The 27,577-nt window shown below is 44.0% G+C and overlaps 1 protein-coding gene across 2 annotated transcripts in view; it reads left to right on the plus strand.

The window, feature by feature from the left end:
* The window catches only part of STK39 (serine/threonine kinase 39), a 436,712-nt gene that overhangs the window by 342,045 nt on the left and 67,090 nt on the right, over positions 1-27,577 (plus strand). Inside the window, exon 17 of one of the 2 annotated variants that reach the window (XM_040440679.1) lies at positions 19,208-19,271. The exons of the other annotated variant lie outside the window; for it this stretch is intronic. Within the exon in view, the coding sequence (XP_040296613.1) occupies positions 19,208-19,242 (35 nt within the window). The 3' untranslated portion in view covers positions 19,243-19,271. Of the gene's footprint in view, positions 1-19,207; positions 19,272-27,577 lie in introns of those variants that run through there. 2 annotated transcript variants of the gene reach the window in all.

Raw genomic sequence — 27,577 nt, forward strand, 5'->3', positions numbered from 1 at the left:
GTAGAATATTGATGGACTATCCTTAGAATAGGTCACCAGTATCTTATCTGTGGGGGTCCGAAACCTGGCACCCCCGCTGATCAGCTTTTTGAAGAGGCTGCATTAATATGATAAGAGGCCTCATCCTAGGCCAGTGACATCACGTTTATCGGTCACATGACTTAGGCGCAACTCAGTCCCATTCAAGTAATTGGCTGCAATACCAAGCACAGACACTATACAATGGACGGTGCTATGCTTAGTAAGCTGTGAGAAGGCTGCAGCTCTCACCTGAGAACCACGGCCTCTTCATACAGCTGATTGGTGGGAGTGCTGGAAGTCAGGCAACCACCAATCAGATATTGATTAGCCATCAATATATCGCGCTCCTGGAAAACCCCTTTAAAGATAACACAATGTGACAGTCGGCAAACAGACAGATTTTTAACCCTTGTAACTCAGAAAGGGATAAACATTTTTGAAAAACACCAATTGAAAAAATAACTTTTCACCCAAAATAAGTAAAATGCAATCATAAAATAAATTGCCCCGAAGGTGTCCATAACCTTTAATGATTCTGATCACTTCATAATGCCAGAGGTATAGTCATTCTCCAGGGTGGTGTCCTTCATAGACAATATTGATATAACCTATTTTTACGTAGAGCAGATAACAAAGACTGTTCATTGCTTTTCATTAACTTTTGCCCTGTTTGATATCAGGATATCAGATACATCATGTCCACTGACCAACCTCTGTACTGTACAACAATACACTAGGCATAAAGTGCTAGACTTGTATTTGCGGGATTGCATTTCATATTTTGGGACAAAGCTCAGTTGCGGTCAATTTAGTAATAGATTGGAGACAGCACAATGATGAATGATTCAGACAGTTGTGTGAATGGGCCGCTGGTTATCAGATAACTAGTTCTCAGAAGCCCTGGCCTGAAATTGATCCAAAACCTTCACAATCAATTTTCATTCCGTTGTATTCTGTGCTGTCAGGGGCAACCATGTGAAGAGTAATCACAAGAGTTTACAGTACTCCTTACAATCTTACTAGAAACAGATATTTCAGGTGTATCCATGTCCTGCAACCCTCAATACCATTCTGTGTGGCCCCTGACCATCTGGTAAAAGACATGTATGTCTGTGTCTTGTGGCTTCTCACATGTATTTTCCCATTAGTTGGGAGTCCTGGATGTGTAACCAGACATTTATGGTATATACTAGGATGGCCATATGTCCTCTTTTTCCTGGACAGGTTCTCCTTCTGGGAAATGTCCTATGATATCCTATAATGACCAGCTGGACATGCTGGGAGTTGTAGTCCTCTCCTCTTATAACTCCTCCCTGTAATGTCCTCTGACTCTGGCATATAGATTACAGTTTCCATTATGTGTGTTGCATCATCACCCATTGTCCCAGGTACGGTGTCCTCCTTTTGGGGGTTATGAAAGTGCTCAGCCTAGTATATACTATATGTAGTATTTCAGTTGGTAATACTCACTTAAAGGGATTCTGTCATCAGATTTTACCCCTATAACCTAAAGATATCCTCAAGTCCGGACTAATAAGAAGAATCCTAAGCTGGCCTTATTAAACCTCACTGTGGCTCTATTTGTCAAAAAAAAAAGGTTTTTATAACCTGCCAATCACTTACTTAAGGTGCCCAAGGGGAGATCCGTTAATACAGGGTGCCCGGCCGCACCCCTCGCCGTCCGGTGCCCAGTGCCGCCTTCCGTCTTCATCGCCGCCTTCCCTGTCTTCAGCGCCGCCTTCTACAGCTCAGCGCCGCCTCTTCAATCCTCCCGTCCCTCTGCCAGATCCCGCGCCTGCGCACTAGGCTCGGCCTGATGCGCCCGTGCGGACTCCTGGCAGCGGCTTCATTGAGCGAAGTGCGCATGCGCCGGCCTGATGCGCACTTCGCTCAACCCTAATATGACCTGCAGATTGGCTGAGCTTAGTGCGCAGGCGCGGCATCTGGCAGAGGGACGGGAGTATTGCGGAGGCGGTGCTGAGCTGTAGAAGGCGGCACTGAAGACAGGGAAGGCGGCGATGAAGACGGAAGGCGGCGCTGGGCACCGGACGGCGAGGGGTGCGGCCGGGAACCCTGTATTAACGGACCTCCCCTTGGGCACCTTAAGTAAGTGATTGGCAGGTTATAAAAACCTGTTTTTTGGACAAATAGAGCCACAGTGAGGTTTAATAAGGCCAGCTTAGGATTCTTCTTATTAGTCCAGACATGAGCATATGTTTAGGTTATAGGGGTAAAATCTGATGACAGAATCCCTTTAAGTTTTATTTTCAGTCCTAGGAATTGGTTCATCAGACAATGTGGCCCCAACCAGAAAATGTTGAGTACCCTTTATGCAAAGTATCATCCTAGTTAGAGACATAGCTAGTCATTCTTTCAGCATTATGTCCTCTGCCCTAGCCATGTATCTAAATGAATGTCAGCAACTCAACCTCCGCCCCCGCCAGCCCCAAGTAGACACTCCAGGCCCCAGCAGCCATTCCTGCCCCCCAGCAGTCAGGGCACATCTTCTCATCTCAGACAGGATAACTAATTATCTACTTTTCTAGAAATGTAGCACATAGCGGCCTTCTTTGTTAATTACTATTTCATGCTGCCATAAGCCATTAGGTAGCTTTATTTGCTTGGGTTCCCCTTGATAAGATGTTTGCTCCAGTCAATGTTCATGTGTCATTTAAAGGATTTTCTGGTACTGTTATATTGACAGACTATCCTCAGGATCTCTGATAGGTGGAGGTTCAACCCATCAATCGTTCTGCAGTAGCTCCTCTGCCAGAAGTAGAGCTTCCCTTTGGTCACCATCTGTGGACTATGCTATTCCACCCTGCTGAGTCTAGTGTCATATATATGTTTTAACATGTTAGCCTGTGGATGATGGATGCCTTGGATAGATGTCTGATGTACGGTATGACGTCTGTCACAGGTATTTGTTAAAAGTATTCGTTATGAGATTTTCAATAGCTTATGTATCCATTTAATGGATGCCATTCTAGGTCATGGGTGGCAAGTGCATTAGATGCCTAACAGTGGCATCCATCACCTATAAGCTATAATTACCCCATTTAATGGTTATGTCCTGAAGTGCTATTGAAAACCTTATGTCTTATCATTAAATCAATGCTATTATAGCCTATAAGTGATGGGTGCCACTCTTAGGCAAATGCCACAGAACACGTTTTACATATATGCCAGATACTTCTCCCAGGGTATGCATTAAATGGAGGCTGAAAACGCAATGTGAACATAGCCGTAGTTGTTAGGGACTTCAAAAAGGCTCTTTTTTTTTTTTCCTAGAAACATCCTATTTTTCCAAGACCATGTATTTTATTACATTTCAACTCCATCCAATTCAAAGGTGAGATTTCCATTCAAGGGTTATGACCATCATGTGGACTTCCAGGTTCAGTGTAGAAGAGGCTCAACCTTGTGTACAGACCGGACAGGGGAGTGATTTCCATCATAATTGTACCATCCGCTGTCCACTGATATTACAGCAGAGGTTTAGATACTGGTTAAGTGATTAATCAGATTCATACTTTGGGGGAAGTGAACAAGTGATCAAGGTACAAAACATCCCAGATCAAGGAGGTAAATAGGGGGCACATGATCTGTTCTCTGAGCGGCTTTTCAGGAACTTTCACAAATACTTTATTAATAAGTTGATATTAGATTGATCGGACGATAGTTTTTAAAAGACTGGATGGCCTCTTTAAAAGATGGAAAATAGGCAGAGAAGGGTCAAGTTTTCCATGACCTCTATAAGGGCCGACTATGGCTACAGCAGGCATGCTCAACCTGCGTCCCTTTAGCTGTTGTAAAACTACAACTCCCACAATGCCCTGCTGTAGGCTGATAGCTGCAGGCTGTTCGGGCATGCTGGGAGTTGTAGTTTTGCAACAGCTGGAGGGCCGCAAGTTGAGCATGCCTGGGCTACAGCTTCTGTACCAGCTTACGGTAGGAAAGGCTGCTCTAACAAGAGTTAATTATATAATATATTCTTGCAGTGATTAATATAGACACTTTTCCACTGTCTTCTTCATAGCTTTAATTAAGGACTGTGCCGTCATAATAAGGGGAGCAGAGAACATAAAGAGCTGCTCTTTTTATTTCACACCTTTGATTATAGAAGGATAAAGAGGGTGTTATTCTTTCAGATGTGAAAATGACAAATGGTCTGGTATCTCCACATTGTCTGAATCAGTAAAATGGTGTATTTGTCACAATAGAGGAGATAGCTGTTCTGTAATTGGAAGGTCATGGTGAGAAGTTTGAGCCTGCTCGTGTTATGCAGCAGTGCTTGAAATCTGATCTGTGAAACTCAAATTGTCTTCAAGGACCTCATGTTTTCATTCCTCTTAGCTAACTTCAGAAACCATCTTATTTCTACAAAATTCATGGCAGATTCCCATTAGAAATGCTAAAATATCCTAAAAAAAGAGTCTTGTTTTAACTTATCAGTATATAATTACCCATCTATATCAAACCCCACTTTAATTTCACAAAGGACACTCTAAATAGTGAAATATGTACTGATCAAGTAGCTCTGAAGTGACTGTTCAGATTTTACGACTAGGCGAGGAATGTCTGATTACTGTATGCCAGGTTTTTTGGAGTAAAAAATGTTGTAAATTTTGTCACAAGTGCCGTTTTTGCCGGAAAACGTGCATCTTTTTCCCCTTCTCCACCACCCTTGCCTTTTTAAAAAAAAAAGCGGGTGGGAGAGGGTGGGCAGCAGGCAGGTTTACCAATATGTGCTCACATTCCACCTGAAAGCCATGCCAGTTCCTTGATGATGTAGATAACAATTTCTGGTGCATGAAACCCTCAGAGATGCGACAGTGAAAAAACACGTATTTTAAAAATGGATAAACATCCATTTTTAACAGATGTTTCTTTTCCCTGATGCCTTTCTGAGAAACGGAAGTTAAAAACTGACCCATTCCATTGTATGGGGGCAGTCGGTCAGTGAAAACGGACAAGATAGAACATTGTATTTTTTGACATTCGTTATTCACTGGCCATCAAAAAAACTGCCGTGAGAATAACCCCATAGACTACCATTGGTCTTAAAACTGATGTGTAATGGCCATTCAAAAAATGTCCATCACATGTCCATTTTTCACTGTCGTGCCCATGTAGCCTTAGGGTACGGCCACATGGTTGAGTTTTTGTATGCAGCTTTGGAAGCCAGAATCGGGAGTGGATTATAAAAGGAGATCAAGTAAAAAGAACAGATAAAACTTTTCCTCGTTTTTGAATTCACTCCTGGTTTTGTCTTCCAAAACTGCAAGCAGAAACCTGACCGGGTGGCCGTACCTTTAATAATTCTGTTTGTACGCATTGTACGCCAACAGGGCATGTTATGTAGAATGTTGTTTCTTACCTGTTGTACATTCCCTCATATTGTTTTTTAAGTCTAAAATTCTGCACTGATTATTTCTGAAGATATCTTGGTAGTAGTTAGAGATTAGAGTTGTGCGGACACCTGGATGTTCGGGTTCGGCAGGTTCGGCCGAACTTGAAAAAAAAGTTTGGGTTCGGGACCTGAACTTGACCCCGAACCTGAACCCCATTGAAGTCAATGGCAAACTTTTGGCCACTAAAATTGCTCTAAAATAGCCCTGGAAAGAGCTAGAGGGCTGCAAAAGGCAGCAAAATGTGCTTAAGAGCATGGCAAATGCTCTGCAAACAAATGTGGATAGGGAAATGAATTAAAAAAACATAAAAGACCTTAAAAATATAAAAATTAGGAATGATGTAGGAGGAAGAGGTTGAGGAGGCGGTGAATGGGTGGATGTGGCCGTGTAGGCTCACGTGGCTGTCTAGGTGCAAGCGGCGGCGAAGGAGGAATAGGTAGCCAAAACAGATGTGTGTTATTTTGCATTTTTACATAGGGGTATCCCCAAAAATATTGGGACATATAAAAAAAAAAAAGGAATAAGTGCACTTGAGTACAAGGATGGATGGTTGAGGCTGTTAGAACTGTCTATTCTGCACAAGGTACAGACAAGTCTTGTGGGATCCAAGCCTGGTTCATTTTAATGAACGTGAGCTTGTCCACGTTGGCTGTGGACAGGCGGCTGCGTCTGTCTGTAATGATGCCTCCTGCCCTGCTAAATACACGTTCAGAGAGTACACTGGCTGCAGGGCAGGCCAGCACCTCCAAGGCATACAGGGCAAGCTCTGGCCATGTGGACAATGTGGAGACCCAGAAGTTGAATGGGGCAGAACCATCAGTCAGTACGTGTAGGCGTGTGCACAGCTACTGTTCTACCATGTTGTTCAAATGCTGCCTCCTGCTAACACGCTCCATATCAGCAGTTGGGGCCGGTTGTTGCGGCGAGGTGACAAAGCTTTTCCACATGTCGGCCATGCTAATCCTGCCTTCTGAGGTGCTGGCGCTGACACAGCTGCGTTGGCGACCTCTTCCTCCTCCCCTGCCTTCGCCTTGTGCTTCCACTTGTCCCCCGGCGTCAGTCGGGAATGCTCTCAGGAGCGCGTCTACCAGCGTGCACCTGTAGTTGCTCATCTTCCGATCACACTCCAGTGAGGGAATTAAGGACGGCACATTGTCTTTGTAACGGGTCCAGCAGGGTGGCCACCCAGTAGTCAGCGCACGTTAAAATGTGGGCAACTCTGCTGTCGTTGCGCAGGCACTGCAGCATGTAGTCGCTCATGTGTTCCAGGCTGCCCAGAGGTAAAGACAAGCTGTCCTCTGTGGGAGGTGTATCGTCTGCGTCCTCCGTATCCCCCCAGCCACGCACCAGTGATGGGCCCAAGCTGCGTTGGATACCACCCCGCTGTAAACATGCTTCATCCCCATCTTCCTCATCCTCCTCCTCCTCGTCCTCCAGTAGTGGGCCCTGGCTGGCCAAATTTGTACCTGGCCTCTGCTGTTGCAAAAAAACTCCCTCTGAGACACTTCTAAAAGACTGGCCTGAAAGTGTTAGAGATGACCTCTCTTCCTCCTCCTTGTCCTGGGCCACATCCTCTTCCATCATCGCCCTAAGTGTTTTCTCAAGGAGACATAAAAGTGGTATTGTAACGCTGATAACGGCGTCATCGCCACTGGCCATGTTGGTGGAGTGCTCGAAACAGGGCACACAGGTCTCGCATGGAGGCCCAGTCATTGGTGGTGAAGTGGTGCTGTTCCGCAGTGCGACTCACCCGTGCGTGCTGCAGCTGAAACTCCATTATGGCCTGCTGCTGCTCGCACAGTCTCTCCAGCATGTGCAAGGTGGTTTCACCTGGTGGGCACGTCGCATATGAGGCCGAAGTTACGCTGTAGAGCAGACAGCTGAGCGGCGGCTGGATGAGAACGCCGGAAGCGCGCACAGACGGCCCGCACTTTATGCAGCAGCTCTGACATGTCGGGGTAGTTGTGAATGAATTTCTGCACCACCAAATTCAGCACATGCGCCAGGCAAGGGATGTGCGTCATCAAACCGGCTAGTCCCAGAGCTGCAACGAGATTTCGCCCATTATCGAACACCACCAGGCCGGGCTTGAGGCTCACTGGCAGGAATCACTCGTCGGTCTATACCCCGCCACAACTCCTGCGCGGTGTGGGGCCTGTCCCCCAAACACATCAGTTGATTTTATCCGATACTTGGTTGTGCAGGGAGGGCACGGCTCTCCTGGAGAAGTAGTGCCGGCTGGGAGCGACGTACTGTGGGACAGCAAGTGACATGAGCTGTTTGAAGCTGTCCGTCTCCACCAGCCTGAATAACAGCATTTCAAAGGCCAGTAGTTTAGAAATGCTGGCATTCAGGGCCAGGGATCGAGGGTGGCTAGGTGGGAATTTACACTTTCTCTCAAAGGTTTGTGAGATGGAGAGCTGAACGCTTCCGTGTGACATGGTGGAGATGCTTGGTGACGGAGGTGGTGTTGTTGGTGGCACATCCTCTGTCTGCTGGCCGGCAGGTGCCAACGTTCCTCCAGAGGCGGAGGAAGAGGCTGAGGCAGCATCAGAAGAGGGAGCAAAAGGGGCCTGAGCCCTTTCTTGGTTTTGAAGGTGCTTACTCCACTGCAGCCCGTGTTTCGCATGTAGATGCCTGGTCATGCAGGTTGTGCTAAGGTTCAGAACGTTAATGCCTCGCTTCAGGCTCTGATGGCACAGCGTGCAAACCACACGGGTCTTGTCGTCAGCACATTGTGTGAAGGAGTGCCATGCCAGGGAACTCCTTGAAGCTGCCTTTGGTTTGCTCGGTCCCTGGTGACGGTGTCCAGTAGCAGGCGAACTGTTTTGGCTACGGCTGCTCTGCTTTTGCACCCTGCTCCCTCTTTTGCTACACTGTTGGCTCGGTCTCACCACTGCCTCTTCCTCCGAACTCTGAAATTCAGTGGCACGACCTTCATTCTTTGTGGGGTCTAGGACCTCATCGTCCCCTGCATCGTCTTCCTCCCTGACCTCCTTTTCGGTCTGCACACTGCAGAAAGACGCAGCAGTTGGCACCTGAGTTTCGTCATCATCAGATACGTGCTGAAGTGATATTCCCATGTCCTCATCAAGAAACATAAGTGGTTGTGTGTCAGTGCATTCTATGTCTTCCACCCCTGGGGAAGGGCTAGGTGGATGCCCTTGGAAAACCCTGCCAGCAGAGTCTTCAAACAGCATAAGAGACTGCTGCATGACTTGAGGCTCCGACAGGCTCCCCGATATGCACGGGGGTGATGTGACAGACTGATGGGCATGGGTTTCAGGCGCCACCTGTGCGCTTTCTGCAGAAGACTGGGTGGGAGATAATGTGAACCTGCTGGATCCACTGTCGGCCACCCAATTGACTAGCGCCTGTACTTGCTCAGGCCTTACCATCCTTAGAACGGCATTAGGCCCGACCAAATATTGCTGTAGATTCTGGCGGCTACTGGGACCTGAGGAAGTTGGTTCACTAGGACGTGTGGCTGTGGCTGATCGGCCACGTCCTCTCCCTGCACCAGAGGCTCCACCAACACCACCACCACGACCATGACCGCGTCCCTTATTAGATGTTTGCCTCATAGTTAGCGTTCACAAAGCAAAGTAAAAAGTGGTTAAGTCTGTCAAAAATAATTAACCGCCAATGAAAACCCTGATGTAGGGCATTGCACAACATTTTTTTTTAAACTCTATATGACAGCGGTATTTGTGGCCTAATTTCACCGTAACTTATGCAAGTCTAATCCCAGATGTGTAGTACCGGTATATTAGAGGGTTTTTTAACCCCAGTAAGCAAAAAGCCGTATTTCTTGCCTAAATGTGACACTCACTTATGCACCTATAATCCTAGATGTGCACTATATGAAACAGATGTTTTTTTTAGCCCCAGTATGCCCCAGTATGAGAAAGCCGTATTTCTGGCCTAAATTTCACAGTCACTTATGCAGCGATAATCCTAGATGTGCACTATATGAAAAAAAGGTTTTTTTTAACCCCAGTGTCTCAAAGCAGTATTTCTGGACTTGCAGACATGCAGATAGCCTGTGCTGGTGCACTATCGTTGCATAAAATTGCTGCCGATTATGTATTGATATTGACTAACTGACGGGAAAAAAGTTTGTTTTCAGCAGTAGTTGGCTCAGGGCAGGCTTAAAACAATTGTGCACTGCACCCACAAAACACATTTGCTGTAGATCGCTGAGTAAAGAAGCAGTTCTTCATAAGATTCCTCCCTGATCTCTCCCTCACAGCAGCTGCAGCCTCTCCCTACACTAATCAGAGCAGAGTGACGGGCGGCGCTACGTGACTCCAGCTTAAATAGAGGCTGGGTCACATGCTGCAGTTGGCCAATCACAGCAATGCCAATAGTAGGCATGGCTGTGATGGCCTTTTAGGGCAAGTAGTATGACGCTTGTTCATTGGCTGCTTTGCAGCCTTTCAAAAAGCGCCATAAAAATCGCCAAACACTGAACCCGAACTTTTATGTAAATGTTCGGGTCCGAGTTCCGAAAAACCTAAAGTTCGGTACGATCCCGAACTTTACAGTTCGGGTTCACTCAACTCTATTAGAGATCTGTTTTCAGATACAGAGCCCAAAATCCCATGTATAGGGATAGATATAATGAATAAGGGACTGGAGTAAGATGTAGAATAGTTATTGAGGGGTGCAGGCCTTGTAATGAATTTGGAGCAACTTTTGGGCAGTCCGTGTACCAGAAAAACACATCTAAATCAGCTATGATCTGTCGAGCTGCAGTTTTATCCCCGTGCAGTATTTTTGAAGTCAGTGCTGCTGGAAGCTACGTTACAGTTATTTGCAACAAATGTATCAAAATGTTATACATTTGTCTTTAAATATATCTAGAGATGTTTCTTCAATTTTTACACCACTGACCTACTGGAACAATATTGTAGAAAATTTGGCATCATTCTAACCTACAGTACTGGACTTATATGGTGCATTTGCATCATTTTAAAAATACACAATTTATAAATGAGTCTAAATCCTGGCCAAGCAGAGAATCACCCCAACTTTACTTTAGACTCCGCTTTTGCCAAATAATAATAATAGTCTTTATTTATATAGCACCAACATATTCTGCATGCTTTACAATCAGAGGGTTCATGTACAAACTAACTTGTGCATTACATAGCAACAAACAAGTCAACAAAACAAGAGGAGAGAGGGTCCTGCTCACAAGAGCTTACAATCTGCGAGGAAATAGGGACACAAAAGGTAAAAAGTGCTTGTTTTGTACAGTGGTCCAGGAATCTTAACAAAATAGGGGAGTAGATATAAGGCTGCATGAGCGGTCACCAGCTGATATCTGTAGTGCTTCTGAGAGCATGGCATGTAATGAATACTGATGGATCAGGCTCTGAAGAATGAGGTTGAGGGGCAGGATGGAGAAGAGTTAGATTAGGGGATTTGATAGATGCAAATTGCTGTAGTTACTAGTTGAAATGGTTAATAAATGTGTCCCACAGCAGATATGAGACAATTTTGGAGTAAAATGCTTTAGCAAAAAGGCACTAATACATACACTCACCTAAATAATTATTAGGAACACCTGTTCTATTTCTCATTAATGCAATTATCTAGTCAACCAATCACATGGCAGTTGCTTCAATGCATTTAGGGGGGTGGTCCTGGTCAAGACAATCTCCTGAACTCCAAACTGAATGTCAGAATGGGAAAGAAATGTGATTTAAGCAATTTTGAGCGTGGCATGGTTGTTGGTGCCAGACGGGCCGGTCTGAGTATTTCACAATCTGCTCAGTTACTGGGATTTTCACGCACAACCATTTCTAGGGTTTACAAAGAATGGTGTGAAAAGGGAAAAACATCCAGTTTGCGGCAGTCCTGTGGGCGAAAATGGCTTGTTGATGCTAGAGGTCAGAGGAGAATGGGCTGACTAATTCAAGCTGATAGAAGAGCAACGTTGACTGAAATAACCACTCGTTACAACCGAGGTATACAGCATGGCATTTGTGAAGCCACAACACGCACAACTTTGAGGCAGATGGGCTACAACAGCAGAAGACCCCACCGGGTACCACTCATCTCCACTACAAATAGGAAAAAGAGGCTACAATTTGCACGAGCTCACCAAAATTGGACTGTTGAAGACTGGAAAAATGTTGCCTGGTCTGATGAGTCTCGATTTCTGTTGAGACATTCAAATGGTAGAGTCCGAATTTGGCGTAAACAGAATGAGAACATGTACCCATCCTCTGATGGCTACTTCCAGCAGGATAATGCACCATGTCACAAAGCTCGAATCATTTCAAATTGGTTTCTTGAAGATGACAATGAGTTCACTGTACTAAAATGGCCTCCACAGTCACCAGATCTCAACCCAATAGAGCATCTTTGGGATGTGGTGGAACGGGAGCTTCGTGCCCTGGATGTGCATCCCTCAAATCTCCATCAACTGCAAGATGCTATCCTATCAATATGGGCCAACATTCCTAAAGAATGCTATCAGCACCTTGTTGTATCAATGCCACGTAGAATTATGGCAGTTCTGAAGGCAAAAGGGGGTCCAACACCGTATTAGTATGGTGTTCCTAATAATTCTTTAGGTGAGTGTGTATAGATGTAACAAAATGTACAGAAAGTTAATGATGGGCACATCTGTACCTTTACACCATTTCCTAGAAGACCCCCAGTGTTATCAGTATCCATAATTTGCCTTTTTGTTTGCCTACAGTAAATCAGCTCAGAAACATATTATCGGCCAGGAACATATGCATCTCCCTTTATTGGCTTAGCAGAACTAATTTGTTTGTTACTAAATCATTTTGAAGCAGGGAAGCGCTATGAAATGCATTGTGGTCCCTGCAGCATGATGGGGATTAGGGATTCAATTGGCATGAATGAAGCAGCGTAGCTTTACCCCTCTTTAATGGTGTCATTAATATCTAGTTAAAGGAGAAAGAATACACGGGCCTCTCCCTGGATGAACAAAGCCTTAGTCTGCAGGTTTTAAAGGCAATCTAATTTCAGATCAGAAGATTCAGGTTTATCTACCCTTGGGTTACACATGGCACACTTGGCGGTGAATCACTGATGTAGCGCTTATCCTGTGTGGATACAGGGAATACATGATGTGTTGTCTCTCCATGTGACTATTATAAAGAGACATTTCATTAATGAGGAATTGCATGCTACGGTAGTAAGAGATCCATCCGTCTGTCACTAGTAATTGCTAGGTTTGATACATGATTCTACTAGAATGTGTTTTGATGTATTTGATAATTATTATCTTTTGTGGATACAATGTTTCTTGTCTCTGACAAGGGCAGTGGAAGGTGTAGAAATCTGGTACTATAATGAAGGGTGTTAGGAGAAGAGCTATGATGTCTCCTCTGCATAGATAGCTTATTATTCTGACCTGTTCAGAGATATCCTATAGTTTTTTTATGTTTCTATAGATTTCTTAGTTAAAACCATCACAGAGCTGCACCACTACACTGGCAATGATGGTACGGCTGCAGGACAACCCTATAGTCCAGGGATCAGCAACCTCCGGCACTCCAGCTGTTCTGAAACTACAACTCCCAAAATCCTTCTTTCGCTTCAGGTAGAAGTTTCAAGAACAGCTGAGCAATTGTGCATGCTGGGAGTTGTAGTTTCACAACATCTGGAGTGCCGAAGGTTGCTGAGCCCCGCTATAGTCGTTAGGGCTAAGAATTACTTGTAATGTCAAAAATTATTACCTTGCTTGAACCGCAATCTGTCACCAGTGACCTCCCTATCCAATTGTCTGCATAGTCACATACAGTCTTGTGAAAAAATTAGGACACCCTTTGAAAGCATGTGGTTTTTTGTAACATTTTTAATAAATGGTTATTTCATCTCCGTTTCAACAATACAGAGAGATTAAAGTAATCCGACTAAACAAAGAAAACGGAAGAAAAGTCTTTTCAAGATCTTCTGTAAATGTCATTCTACAAAAATGCCTATTCTAACTGAGGAAAAAGATAGGACACCCTTGCCCCTAATAGCGAGTGTTACCTCCTTTGGCTGAAATAACTGCAGTGAGACGGTTCTTGTAGCCATCTACCAGTCTTCGACATCGGTCTGAGGAAATTTTACCCCACTCCTCAATGCAGAACTTTTTCAGCTGTGAGATGTTTGAGGGGTTTCTTGCACGTACAGCCCTTTTCAAGTCACCCCACAGCATCTCAATGGGATTCATATCTGGACTTTGACTTGGCCATTCCAGGACTCTCCATTTCTTCTTTTTCAGCCAATCTTTGGTTGATTTACTAGTATGTTTTGGGTCATTGTCATGTTGCATGGTCCAGTTCCGCTTCAGCTTTAATTTTCTAACTGATGGTCTCACATGTTCTTCAAGCACCTTCTGATACACAGTAGAATTCATCGTGGATTCTATGATGGTGAGCTGACCAGGTCCTGCTGCAGCAAAGCAGCCCCAAACCATGACACTTCCACCTCCATGCTTCACAGTTGGTATGAGGTTCTTTTCTTGGAATGCTGTGTTTGGTTTACGCCAAACATGTCCTCTGCTGTTGTGTCCAAATAATTCAATTTTGGACTCATCTGTCCAAAGAACATTATTCCAGAAGTCCTGGTCTTTGTCAACTTTATCGCTGGCAAATGTCAGTCTGGCCTCGATGTTTCTCTTGGAAAGCAAAGGTTTCCTCCTTGCACACCTCCCATGCAAGTTAAACTTGTACAGTCTCTTTCTGATTGTAGAGGCATGTACTTCTACATCAACAGTAGCCAGAGCCTGCTGTAGTTCTCGAGATGACACTTTAGGGTTTTTGGATACCTCTTTTAGCATCTTGCGGTCTGCTCTTGGGGTGAACTTGCTGGGGCGACCAGTCCTGGGCATGTTGGCAGTTGTTTTGAAAGCCCTCCACTTGTAGACTATCTTCCGGACAGTGGAATGGCTGATTTCAAAATCTTTTGAGATCTTTTTAAATCCCTTCCCAGACTCATAGGCTGCTACAATCTTTTTTCTGAAGTCCTCTGACAGCTCTTTTGCTCTCACCATGGTGCTCACTCTCACTTCAACAGTCAGGAGCACACCAAACTAAATGTCTGAGGTTTAAATAGGGCAAGCCTCATTCAACATGCAGAGTAACGATCTACTAATTATGTGCACCTGGTGTGATATACCTGTGTGAGATCTGAGCCAATTTAAGAGGGAATACATGTGAGGGTGTCCTATCTTTTTCCTCAGTTAGAATAGGCATTTTTGTAGAATGACATTTACAGAAGATCTTGAAAAGACTTTTCTTCAGTTTTCTTTGTTTAGTTGGATTACTTTAATCTCTCTGTATTGTTGAAACGGAGATGAAATAACCATTTATTAAAAATGTTACAAAAAACCACATGCTTTCAAAGGGTGTCCTAATTTTTTCACATGACTGTAGCTGTGGTGTTCACCTGCTTAAAACACAGTTTTTATTTTGCTGATCCGAGGCTCCGTTACGGAGTTATGAAACTTTTTCTTAATCTGCAAATAAGGCCTTTGGTGCAATGAGGGTGTCGCCGTTACTCTTGTTGCACCCATGCTCCGTTCCTTTCTATAGCCTGCCCCTCCCTCACTGCTTTACCAATTCCTGGCCATGTCATTCAAAGCTGTGAGGGAAGGGCTGAACACAGAAAGAAGTGGAGCTTGGGTGCAACAACAAAAAAAACACGCTGAACGAAAGATTGCACCAGAGGCCTAATGTGCATATTAAAATTTTTTTTATTCAGGAATGGAACCTCTGTTCAAGAAAAGAAAATCAGTGTTTTAAAAGGAACCTTTCGCATTGAACATGGTGTTTGATCTGAAGGCAGCATGTTATAGAGCAGAAGGAGAAGAGCAGATTGATATCTAGTTTTATAGGAAACTTGTCATTTACTCATTTCATTTCCCGCTCATTCTGAGCTGTGAAGTCCAGGAGGCGGTCCTATCAGTGATTGACAGCCTTCCCTCTATGACTGTGTATACAGAGATAGCTGTCAATCACTGATAGGACCGCCTCCTGGACTTCAAAGATCAGAATGAGCAGGAATTTAAACATATAAATTCCAAGATTTACTGAATCTTTTCCCATAAAACTATATATCAATCTGCTAATCTCATCCTGCTCTATTACATGGTGCCTGTAGCTTACATTGCAGTTTTATGGTGACAGGTTCCCTTTAACCAGAAGAACCACAGCCATGTGTCTAAGCAAACAGCTGGATAGGGAGCTCGGTGGTGACAGATTCCCTTTAAAGAGGGTGCAAAGGTTAATGGCTTCCGTTCTACAGGGTAAACTCCTGGACCTAATATAATTTATATATTGTATAATAAATGTGTCAAGAGTGATTAGGAGGTGAAGCAGAGTCGGAATGATCATTGAAGGGTTCGCCTTTGATAAAAAGGGCCTAAACCTTTTGCACTTTTGTATATGGGATCCATACTTTGCTCCCTGGAAAAGCCGAGCTGATGACACCTGAAGGTGCAGAGCTGTAAGACCAACAAATTGTCTCTAAGGCTAGGTCTACACGACGACAATAAGTCGCACGACAGATAGGGCTCAACTACACTGCAACATTTGTCACGCGACATTTTGTTGCACCAATGTTGCGCGACAATTTTTATAATGGCAGTCTATGGTGTCGCACTGCAACATGCGACATGCTGCGACTGCGACAGTCGCAGAAAAATCCATCTCTAATGGATTTTCTGCGACTGTCGCGTCGCAGTCGCAGCATGTCGCATGTTGCAGTGTGACACCATAGACTGCCATTATAAAAAATGTCGCGCGACATTGGTGCAACAAAATGTCGCGCGACGAATGTTGTCGTGTAGACGTAGCCTAAGAGTCTTTTTACACATGCCTAATGATTTGATGGGAGCTCATTTAAATAGCTTTTTTTCACTCCCTCATGCAAACTGTATGGGAAGAATAAGATCATTCAGTCCCTATACAGTTTGTGTGTTGATGGCAGCATATCCCCTGTATACATGAGGGGATCAGCTGCCGACAACGATGATTTTTAGGTCTGCATAAAAGATAAAATCGGCTTATTTGATTTCTGATCATTGCCATGTTTATAGAGGGCAATGATCAAGAACAAGCGTTCTTATGAAAACTGGTTCAGCCGAATATCATCCAGTTTAAATGCACTTTAAAGGGTTTTTCCAACTTTTTTATTCTGATGACCTATCCTCTAGTGTTCCCAGTGACATCTCCGGCACTGATGTGTGGGCTTTAGAGCTGCCCTAGCCGCTCTACAGGCTAGGGCAGTGCTAAATCCCGCTCATTGGGAAGCCTGCACCTAGCTTTCCCCATGGAGAGCCCGGTACGTCACCAGATCTCCAAAAAAAAAGTCTTTGCCCTGTGCGATTCAGCGCAGGGCAAAGGAGAGCATCAGAGCATGAAGTGCTACGATGTTCATATCATGGGTGAAAACAGCGATATGTTCGGGTTCAGCTCTGAACCCAGACAACCCCTTTAAGCCATCTTTTGTGTTCATGAGAAGACTACACAAGAAATACAAGAACCATTGTAAGCTGTGTGCTATCTGTGCACCGAGAGGGGAGCTCGGGGGTGAAATTGTGTAGCTAATGGAATTAGGTTTTAAGTAAATCACCTCTGTTGTCTCTGGGTAAATTGATTAATTCTTTCTCAGATGAATTTGGAATACATGTGTAATCGCCAAGACTATCGCACCCATTTAATGAATGTTCCTAGTTCTGCTGGGGGAGATAAGATATTAACTTGTTGTACATACTCTTACGAACAGGCTGCAATATTGTCACCTCCATTTATCATCATGTGAAGGCTGAGGAGCCTACCAGCCTCTACGTCATCCTCCAGGTTTTTCCTGCACCTTCTGGAATAAACAGCTTACTGGCGAAATATATTTTCTTAAGATCTGCTTTGTAAACAGTGGATAGGAGATGGAGTTTCTGTTGCTCTTGCCACCCTTTATATGTTTCCTCAGTGTCCTATTATTTCCTAATTTTATTCTGAGTAAGGCACGCTCTTGTCTCCGCTTGGAGAATTCGGAGCATCTTCTATCGAGGAGTGTTTGTTACATTTAACATCAAGCTGAATTATTCTTGCAGATGCTTGGGCTCATTAGAATTCAGCGTATGTTATTGACGTGAGCCTGTGGGAGTCATACCGGTGTCATTACTTGCATTCGAAAGGGCAAGATTTCAGTATTTCATATGGCGCATTGAGGAAGCTTTTACATAATAAATACATTAGTGTAAGAGAGGTTCTTGTGTAGAACAAGAGACAGTAGACCCATAAAGTTCAAACTTTAACCACACATCATATTACAGTTATTTAGCATAAGTGAGTACACATGAACATGTAAACCTTTTAACATCTTAAGGGCCCGTTTAACACGGTGGAATTTTCCAGGAGAATTTTATCGTGGACATTGTGCCAAAATTGCGCCGGCAGCCGCGTGGTGTCTTCCTCCCACTGTATTCGATGGGAGGCTGCGCTGTATGTTTGTGGGCATCCCTTCTTGGCGCGCTGTGTGGACAGCTGTCACTTTGAGCCATGGCACATGTCCGCTCACGATTTAGTTCCATTTAATGGAGCTAAGTCGCGAGAGGGTCAGCAGCATCCAAATTGAATAACCACGGCAGAAATAGCGGAAGTTTCGGCCACGATATATGGGGCCTAAATAAGAGGCAGCTTCTATGTTCACAAACCTCCATAGTCATGAAAATAACTTTTCTGCAAATGAGTGGGGAGGGGGGGGATGCAGCTGCAGTAATCTCATCCTTATTGTGCGGGAAGCTGCAGACTTGATGGTGGGGCAGTGGGAGACAACAGGAAACTTAGAGCACACAGCACACCTCACCATCAGGAGAAGCCACTTGGCCGGAATGGATAGAAAAAATGTACAGGTTAGACACACATTTCTGGGTTCTTCTATAATACTTGTACTGCTTTCAACATAGAGATTGAAATAATCGGAGAAACAATATATATCTTCCTAAGCATAGCATTCAGATTCTTTACTTTCTTCCCACCATTCCGGTTCCCTGCATTCCTCTTTTTATTGGCCTGTGTCATCTATAGGGGTGACATGTCATATGACTGTGGCCACCAATCAGCACTTGCCATGGTGACTTATCACCCAATTCAATGTCACTTTTTAGATTCTTCTCTCTAGATGGGGAGAGTAGTGAGGAACCCAAAAAAGAATAGTTTAAAGAAGTTTTATGAGATTAATGTGGTTTTTAACAGATTTGTTAATGTACAGTTATTGACAAAAAGAATAACACACCCAGATAGAAATGTCAGATTGCTGAAAAACTTGACATGCAGTTTTGTCTTAGGCAGATGCGTTAATAATTACAGGTTTTTGCCACAAGAGGGCGTAAAATTGCTTCCCCCTTTGCCCTATAAAAAGGCTCTCTGAGGCTACTTTTGGGTAGTGTACCTCGTTAACTGGTAGACATTCCTCTACAATGCACTCTTAAGACATTTTCCAGAGTTGACAGACTTTGAGAGGGTGCACATCCTTGGACTAAGAGAAGCGGGATGGTTATTTCAATGATGTGCCCGCCATGTAGGCCATTCTAACCTAGCTGTGACGAGGTGTTGGGAGCAGTGGTTACATGAGGGCACACACACACACGAAGAACAGGTTTGGACAGACCAGACAGATCACCAGTAGTGAGGATCTCTTGAACCTCAACAAATACGAGTAGCTCCCACAGTTTTGTTGTCCACCATCCAGGCACCTTCACTACACACACCCGTCTCTGTTCACACCATTTCCAGGCACTTATCTGAAGAAAATTTGGTCTCACGCTTAGACAACCATACGAGATTGAAAAATCTACAGGCCCAGCTGCAACATCTGTGGGCAAATATGCTGCAAGATACCATATGGAACCTGTGTGCCTCCATGCCCAACTGTATCTCATCTTGTATCTGGGCTAGAAGTAGCCCAACAGGGTACTATCCTTTCACTGTCCTTTTCACATACTGAATATCATCATTGCATTCATAACTGTAAAGTTTTATGTGTATCCAACAACTCATCATCTTGCACATTTATTTTTTTATTGTCAATTAGTGTAGTTTCTTACTTCATGTATATCCCCCCCCCCTTTTTATTTGGATGCTACTTATCACTCTGGTTTGTTTCCATCCTCTATATATCACTTCCTGTTGCTGCATCCAACCAATCCCATGATGCACTTCTCCTTTCTCTGCCACATCTCCAGCACCGCCCCTAACAATGCCCAGCTAGTTTGTCGTTGCTCCCGCCCAGCTAGTTACAAAGACACTCCCCTGTCACTGCCCTGCCCAGACATAACATCACAGGAAATAAGAAAGAGCTGCATGGACATAGTCATGTGACCACAGCCCAGAACGGCAGATAGGAGCAATAAAGGGGAAAGAAATACACCACAACATGACAGCTACCTTCAGAAATTATTATTTTGAATGAATTGATGCAAACCAGTAAACCCGTTTAAGGAAAGGTTTTTTTTAAATGTTATGATTTGCTACAACTTTTTAACCCCAGAAAACCTATTTAGAGCACATCTCCCCTAAAATAGATAGATGAATATTATCATATTACTGTGTTAGTGGAAAATTGAGACATTCTGTAACTTATTTTTAAGTGACAGTGTTTTTTTTTTTCATATACTTTTTGTATAACTTTTTTCTTTAGATAGTTAGACTAGACAGAGATTTCAAGCAGAAAATGAAAACATGAGAGTCCATTAAATACTTTATCACAGAACAGAGACTTAATGGAGAAATAAACTGATGTAGAGATATGAGTACAAAAGACAATATGTTCCTCTAGGATCTGGGCTTATTGTAAAGCTATTGAAAAATGAAATATAAAAATAACTTATTGAAAAATAGGAGAAATTAGGAAACCCATTGCATTTAGTAATATACAGAATATGAAGTACTGAACATCACAGGGGCTATACAGATGTAGTAAATGTTAACTTAAAACTTTACATGTTAGACACCATTTCAGTAAACCTTAAAGTATAACTGTCATATTTTTTTTTTTCCATATTTTGATAAAGGTGATTGGTATCACCTTAGTGGCCATCTTCAAATTTTATATAAATTCTTCCTAAACCCTTAAAATCATTCAATTTGTCCCCCATAGCGCCTATTCTCACCTTACCCTAAAACTGCGTTGCTAGGAGAGGTCCGTCTATCTGTTGGCTGCGCTGGAGGATGGGAGACGCACGAGCAGGCTGCCGTGCTACGTGCGTGCGCGCTCACATCCATTCCCTGAAGTGAGAGCGCTGTACAGCCGAGTCCCGCCCGAGATACGATGGTATATTCTAACACCCAGGCGTTCCCATGGTGACAGGGACGCTTGCCTGGGGGTTAAAATATACCATCGGATCTGAGTTTTCACAATCTCAGTGAGATCGTGAAAACTCAAATCCGATGGTATATTCTAACCTGGAGGCGTTCCCGTGGTGATGGGGACGCACCTCTGACAGGGCGCTGCCATCCGCGGCACCCGAGGGGTTAATTGCGCAATGGCAGCTCCCTGTCAGAGGTCGGGTGCCTTCTACAATGTTTACATTGGTGGGCAGTGGGCCCCCCCTCCTCCCCAGTAAAGGGTCACTGACAGGCCGTTAGAGCATATAAAGTGACATATATTCTTCTATTGGTCTTAATATGCTTAATTAAACTACACCATTATCACCCCTCGCTGCCTTTCCTTTACTTATAAAAAGTGTTTTAATCAATATGCCCACTACCTTACTTTGTGCCCAAAACGCTGTCTCTTAGTGCCGCCCAGCTGATTAGTATTCACTGCACTGGGCGGCTTTTTTTTTCTCCCGACGCAGTGAAATCCTGCGCATGCCCAGTACTATCTTCTACTAGAGCTGGAGGGTGCCGGGGACCTTATCCGGCGCAGGCACGGAGCGACGAGATGAGGCTGATGCCAGGAAGATAGTACTGGGCATGCGCGGGATTTCACTGCGTCTGGAGAAAAAAAAAAGCTGCCCAGTGCAGTGAATACTAATGAGCTGGGCGGCACTAAGAGACAGCGTTTTGGGCACAAAGTAAGGTAATGTGCATATTGATTAAAACACTTTTTATAAGTAAAGGAAAGGCAGCGAGGGGTGATAATGGTGTAGTCTAATTAAGCATATTAAGACCAATAGAAGAATATATGTCACTTTATATGCTCTAACGGCCTGTCAGTGACCCTTTACTGGAGAGGAGGGGGGGCCCACTGCCCACCAATGTAAACATTGTAGAAGGCACCCGACCTCTGACAGGGAGCTGCCGTCACGCAATTAACCCCTCGCGTCCCGCGGATGGCAACGCCCTGTCAGAGGTGCGTCCCCATCACCATGGGAACGCCTCCAGGTTAGAATATCCCATCAGATCGGAGTGTATGTGATGGAAGGAGGAGGGGGGCGTGTTTAAGTGGGGAGAGCTCCGATTGGTTGAGGTGCAGAAGCTCGTTCATGAGAGGAGCTGAATGCATTGTAGGTAGTGAGGGCAGGCGGGATTAGCCTCAGGGTGAGGGCATCGGCGGCTATCTTAACAAGAGAGTGAGATTGTAGTTTTGTGGAGACTGGTTGCTAAGGGCTGAATCTTATTAAATATGGGGTAAGTAAGTCTAATAGTTATTGATTCAGGAATATCCTGTTATTAGTAACTACATATCTGAAAATTGAAATTTTGGTCTAAATGTGACAGTTATTCTTTAAACTGACGCCTAACAAAAGCCATTTAAAATGTAAAGTTAAAATTTGCTGCAGCTGTATATTTAACACATCATTTTGCAAGTAAAAGTTTTCTACATCTGTATGTGCATTTTATTTTGTTCATCTACACAGTCGAGTCCCATTATTATGAACACTTCCTTCTGTCGGCAGTGCTTAGCTCATGAATTAAGTCACGTGTGGTGAGCTGGCTTGCTGGGTATATAAGGTGTGTGATAGGCTGTCTGCACACATATCCCTCAGGGGGTATATAAGGTGTGCGATAGTCTGTCTGCACACATACCCCTCGGTGGGTATATAAGGTGTGTCATAGGCTGTCTGTACACATATCCCTCGGTGGGTATATACTGTAAGGTGTGATGAGCTGTCTGCACACATAACCCGTCGGTTATGTAAGGTGTGCGATAGGCTGTCTGCACACATATCCCTCAGTGGGTATATAAGGTGTGTGATAGGCTGTCTGCACACATATCCCTCAGGGGGTATATAAGGTGTGCGACAGGCTATCTAAACATATCCCGCGGTGGGTATATAAGGTGTGCGATAGGCTGTCTGCACACATATCCCTCGTGGGTGATAGGGTGTGATAGGCTGTCTGCACACATATCCCTCAGTGGGTATATACTGTAAGGTGTGATGAGCTGTCTGCACACATAACCCGTTGGTTATATAAGGTGTGCGATAGGCTGTCTGCACACATATCCCTCAGTGGGTATATAAGGTGTGTGATAGGCTGTCTGCACACATATCCCTCAGGGGGTATATAAGGTGTGCGACAGGCTATCTAAACATATCCCGCGGTGGGTATATAAGGTGTGCGATAGGCTGTCTGCACACATATCCCTCGTGGGTGATAGGGTGTGATAGGCTGTCTGCACACATATCCCTCAGTGGGTAAACAGGGAGTGCAGAATTATTAGGCAAGTTGTTATTTTGAGGATTAATTTTATTATTGAACAACACCCATGTTCTCAATGAACCCAAAAAACTCATTAATATCTATGCTGAATATTTTTGGAAGTAGTTTTTAGTTTGTTTTTAGTTTTAGCTATTTTAGGGTGATATCTGTGTGTGCAGGTGACTATTACTGTGCATAATTATTAGGCAACTTAACAAAAAACAAATATATACCCATTTCAATTATTTATTTTTACCAGTGAAACCAATATAACATCTCAACATTCACAAATATACATTTCTGACATTCAAAAACAAAACAAAAACAAATCAGTGACCAATATAGCCACCTTTCTTTGCAAGGACACTCAAAAGCCTGCCATCCATGGATTCTGTCAGTGTTTTGATCTGTTCACCATCAACATTGCGTGCAGCAGCAACCACAGCCTCCCAGACACTGTTCAGAGAGGTGTACTGTTTTCCCTCCTTGTAAATCTCACATTTGATGATGGACCACAGGTTCTTAATGGGGTTCAGATCAGGTGAACAAGGAGGCCATGTCATTAGATTTTCTTCTTTTATACCCTTTCTTGCCAGCCACGCTGTGGAGTACTTGGACGCGTGTGATGGAGCATTGTCCTGCATGAAAATCATGTTTTTCTTGAAGGATGCAGACTTCTTCCTGTACCACTGCTTGAAGAAGGTGTCTTCCAGAAACTGGCAGTAGGACTGGGAGTTGAGCTTGACTCCATCCTCAACCCGAAAAGGCCCCACAAGCTCATCTTTGATGATACCAGCCCAAACCAGTACTCCACCTCCACCTTGCTGGCGTCTGAGTCGGACTGGAGCTCTCTGCCCTTTACCAATCCAGCCACGGGCCCATCCATCTGGCCCATCAAGACTCACTCTCATTTCATCAGTCCATAAAACCTTAGAAAAATCAGTCTTGAGATATTTCTTGGCCCAGTCTTGACGTTTCAACTTGTGTGTCTTGTTCAGTGGTGGTCGTATTTCAGCCTTTCTTACCTTGGCCATGTCTCTGAGTATTGCACACCTTGTGCTTTTGGGCACTCCAGTGATGTTGCAGCTCTGAAATATGGCCAAACTGGTGGCAAGTGGCATCTTGGCAGCTGGACGCTTGACTTTTCTCAGTTCATGGGCAGTTATTTTGCGCCTTGGTTTTTCCACACGCTTCTTGCGACCCTGTTGACTATTTTGAATGAAACGCTTGATTGTTCGATGATCACGCTTCAGAAGCTTTGCAATTTTAAGAGTTCTGCATCCCTCTGCAAGATATCTCACTATTTTTGACTTTTCTGAGCCTGTCAAGTCCTTCTTTTGACCCATTTTGCCAAAGGAAAGGAAGTTGCCTAATAATTATGCACACCTGATATAGGGTGTTGATGTCATTAGACCACACCCCTTCTCATTACAGAGATGCACATCACCTAATATGCTTAATTGGTAGTAGGCTTTCGAGCCTATACAGCTTGGAGTAAGACAACATGCATAAAGAGGATGATGTGGTCAAAATACTCATTTGCCTAATAATTCTGCACTCCCTGTATACTGTAAGGTGTGATGGGCTGTCTGCACACATAACCCGTCGGTTATGTAAGGTGTGCGATAGGCTGTCTGCACACATATCCCTCGGTGGGTGATAGGGTGTGATAGGCTGTCTGCACACATATCCCTCGGTGGGTATATACTGTAAGGTGTGATGAGCTGTCTGCACACATAACCCGTCGGTTATGTAAGGTGTGCGATAGGCTGTCTGCACACATATCCCTCGGTGGGTATATAAGGTGTGTGATGGGCTGTCTGCACACATATCCCTCGTTGCTGTCATCAGTAAAAGGGGTGATTTAACAGCATTGCTGGGATGATTATTGGCTTTCAGGCCAAGGGTGGTGGTAATTCGGAAACTGCACAGTTTGTGAACTGTTCTCGTGCTGCTGTGGTGAAAGTGTATCTTGAGTAGACAAATTGCACCATTGTGAATAAGTTGTGTGGAAACTGTGGAGCATCACGTGGCATTGATGTGAGAGGTACACTTTGGCTGCGAAGGTGCACAAGGGAGACTGACAAGCTACAGTGGAGCAGCTCATCACCAAAAGGAACCAGGGGGCTACCAGATGTGTGTCTAAAACAACCGTTCAGTGAACCCTACTGCGTATGGGGCTCCAAAACAGACAAATGGTCACTGCACCTCTGCTAACGAAGTAGCATTGGCAGAAAAGATTTCTATATTCATTGCAGTTTCAGAATTGGACCTCTGCTGATTGGATAAGGATTGCCTTCTCCGATTAATCAAGTTTTCTGCTTCATCGAATGGATGGACATTAGCATGTCAGGTCAGAAACATCAGAGAACACCCTGCAACCATTGCTGGAAGAACACAAGCTGATGGTGGCAGCGTTATGGTCTGGGGAATGTTTTTGTGGCATTTTCTGGGACCACTGATCCATGTGGAAGATACTCTCCATTTGGGTATGAATCTATTTTTGCAGATCACTTACACCCATACCTGCTGATTGTCTTCCCTTGGGGCGGATTGGATCTTCCAGCAAGACAATGGGACTTGTCACACGGCTAGAAATGTCTGACATTGGTTGGAAGAGCATGACCAAGACTTCCAAGTACTACGCTGGCCCCCTAATTCCCCAGACAGACTTGAACTCAGTTGAGCATCTGTGGAACCATCTCAATCATCGTGTTCGCTCTGTGGATCCTCCCCCATGCATCCTACAGCAGCTGTGGGATGCACTGCAGTCAGCATGGCTCCAGATACCTGTGACAACCTACCTGGAGTCAATCCCAGACCATCTAGCTGCTGTCAATGGTGCACACAGCGGTCCCTCTACATATTAGCTGGTGGTCAGAATTATGTGACTCGACTGTATATATCGACCACAGGAGCAGTCTGAGAGTCATCTGGGCTCAAGTACATTATATGGAATGCCTAATGAAGATATGAAATTGTCTCTAATCCATCATTAGCAGGGGAAAGCTGCATCTGTCCATAAATGTACGGTAAATATTCTGTCTGTGGGTATGCCATAAATGTCTAATATAGTAATAACACTTAAAAAAAAAACACATATCACACTGAGGAAGGGGTGATAACAGACCCCGAAACGCGTTTGGTGCTAGGATCCCCCCTGATGGATACTGACTTTCCGTGCTAAAGTATCACAGATACCCGGATCAACCGTGTCTCACTGCAGACCCTATGCGCTGTATAAAAGGACTTTTTTGAGGAGCACCATACCCTCATCTACAAATCAAGTCCAGCGCAGAAAAAGGAGCCTGTAATATTCATTGAGCGCCGGCTCTTATGCTGATAGAGCGGCGCCTATGAGACAGAGAGGGGAACGAAACTCATATGCGATATCCCTGAACTCATAGTACCGGCACAGCAGCGGAATAAAGTACTACAACTGAACAGTGAGTAAAGCGGGACGCCGCTTAAATTAAATCACTGCATTGAACATCTGCGATTCTATTTCATTTGCGGAGGAGAAGCTATTTTTGGGGTCATCAATATCCTAAAGAATATATCTTTTTATTATACCCAAACCCAAACCATAAGTTGGATGAACATTTATTTAAAAAGACTTATCCCCGAACAATCAGAGGCGGTCCTATTTTAATTAATTTTTTAGACTAATAGGAATCTAGTTTTATTCATCCGGATTTTATGGTATGATGTTTTAATAGTATTAAATAATTTGTGTATATGTTTCTATGTTCCATTGATAATAAATTGTGAGGTTCCTATATTTAAGAGAGTGCCCAGTATCTTTTTTCATTTGTACATTTATTAAAGGAAGGGTGATTCCTTTTTACTGAGAGCACCTCTTCCATAGTCTGCTCCAATTCCAGTGCGTCACCTCTTTTTATCTGTTTTACATATCATTGTGTTGTTGCAGTACAAGGTAGGCATTGCATCCTAAAGCCCAGAGGGTCCGTCCTGCCCCACTTGATCATTAACTGCTCCCTGAGTTTGTAGCAAAGCTGAGTTTGTCCTTGTCGTAGCATATTATCGTGAGAAATCTCACACATTTATTCCTGCAGCATCTGTATATAAGAATAGTGTATGTTTCTATAAAATCATTTTTTTTTATAGTTTTTATGTTTGTATCAAGCTATTTCTTTTTTGTTACCCAGTCCGTATGGATTCCCCTAGCAGATATTAATCCACCCTCTTATATGTGTCACAGAGGGAAGCCATGAACAATACATTGTAATAAGAAGCATTGTCAGCCTATGGAGAAAATGATGTATAGAATCTGCAGTATAGCCTGGGGAGCCCAATAGAAAATTGGATTGTGTTGACAATATTACAGTGTTGGGAGCAATCGATAAGTAAATGGCCAGATAAAAAGGAGGTGAACAATAACATGACATCGGAGCATAGGTGGATATGAAAGTGAACGTGAGATAAATTGAAGAGAAACAGAAAATCCACAGTAAATTATTACGTGCGCCGGGCTTTTCATTGCATCCAAATATGCAC

Source organism: Bufo bufo, chromosome 7, assembly GCF_905171765.1.
Source record: "Bufo bufo chromosome 7, aBufBuf1.1, whole genome shotgun sequence".
NCBI lineage: Eukaryota > Metazoa > Chordata > Amphibia > Anura > Bufonidae > Bufo > Bufo bufo.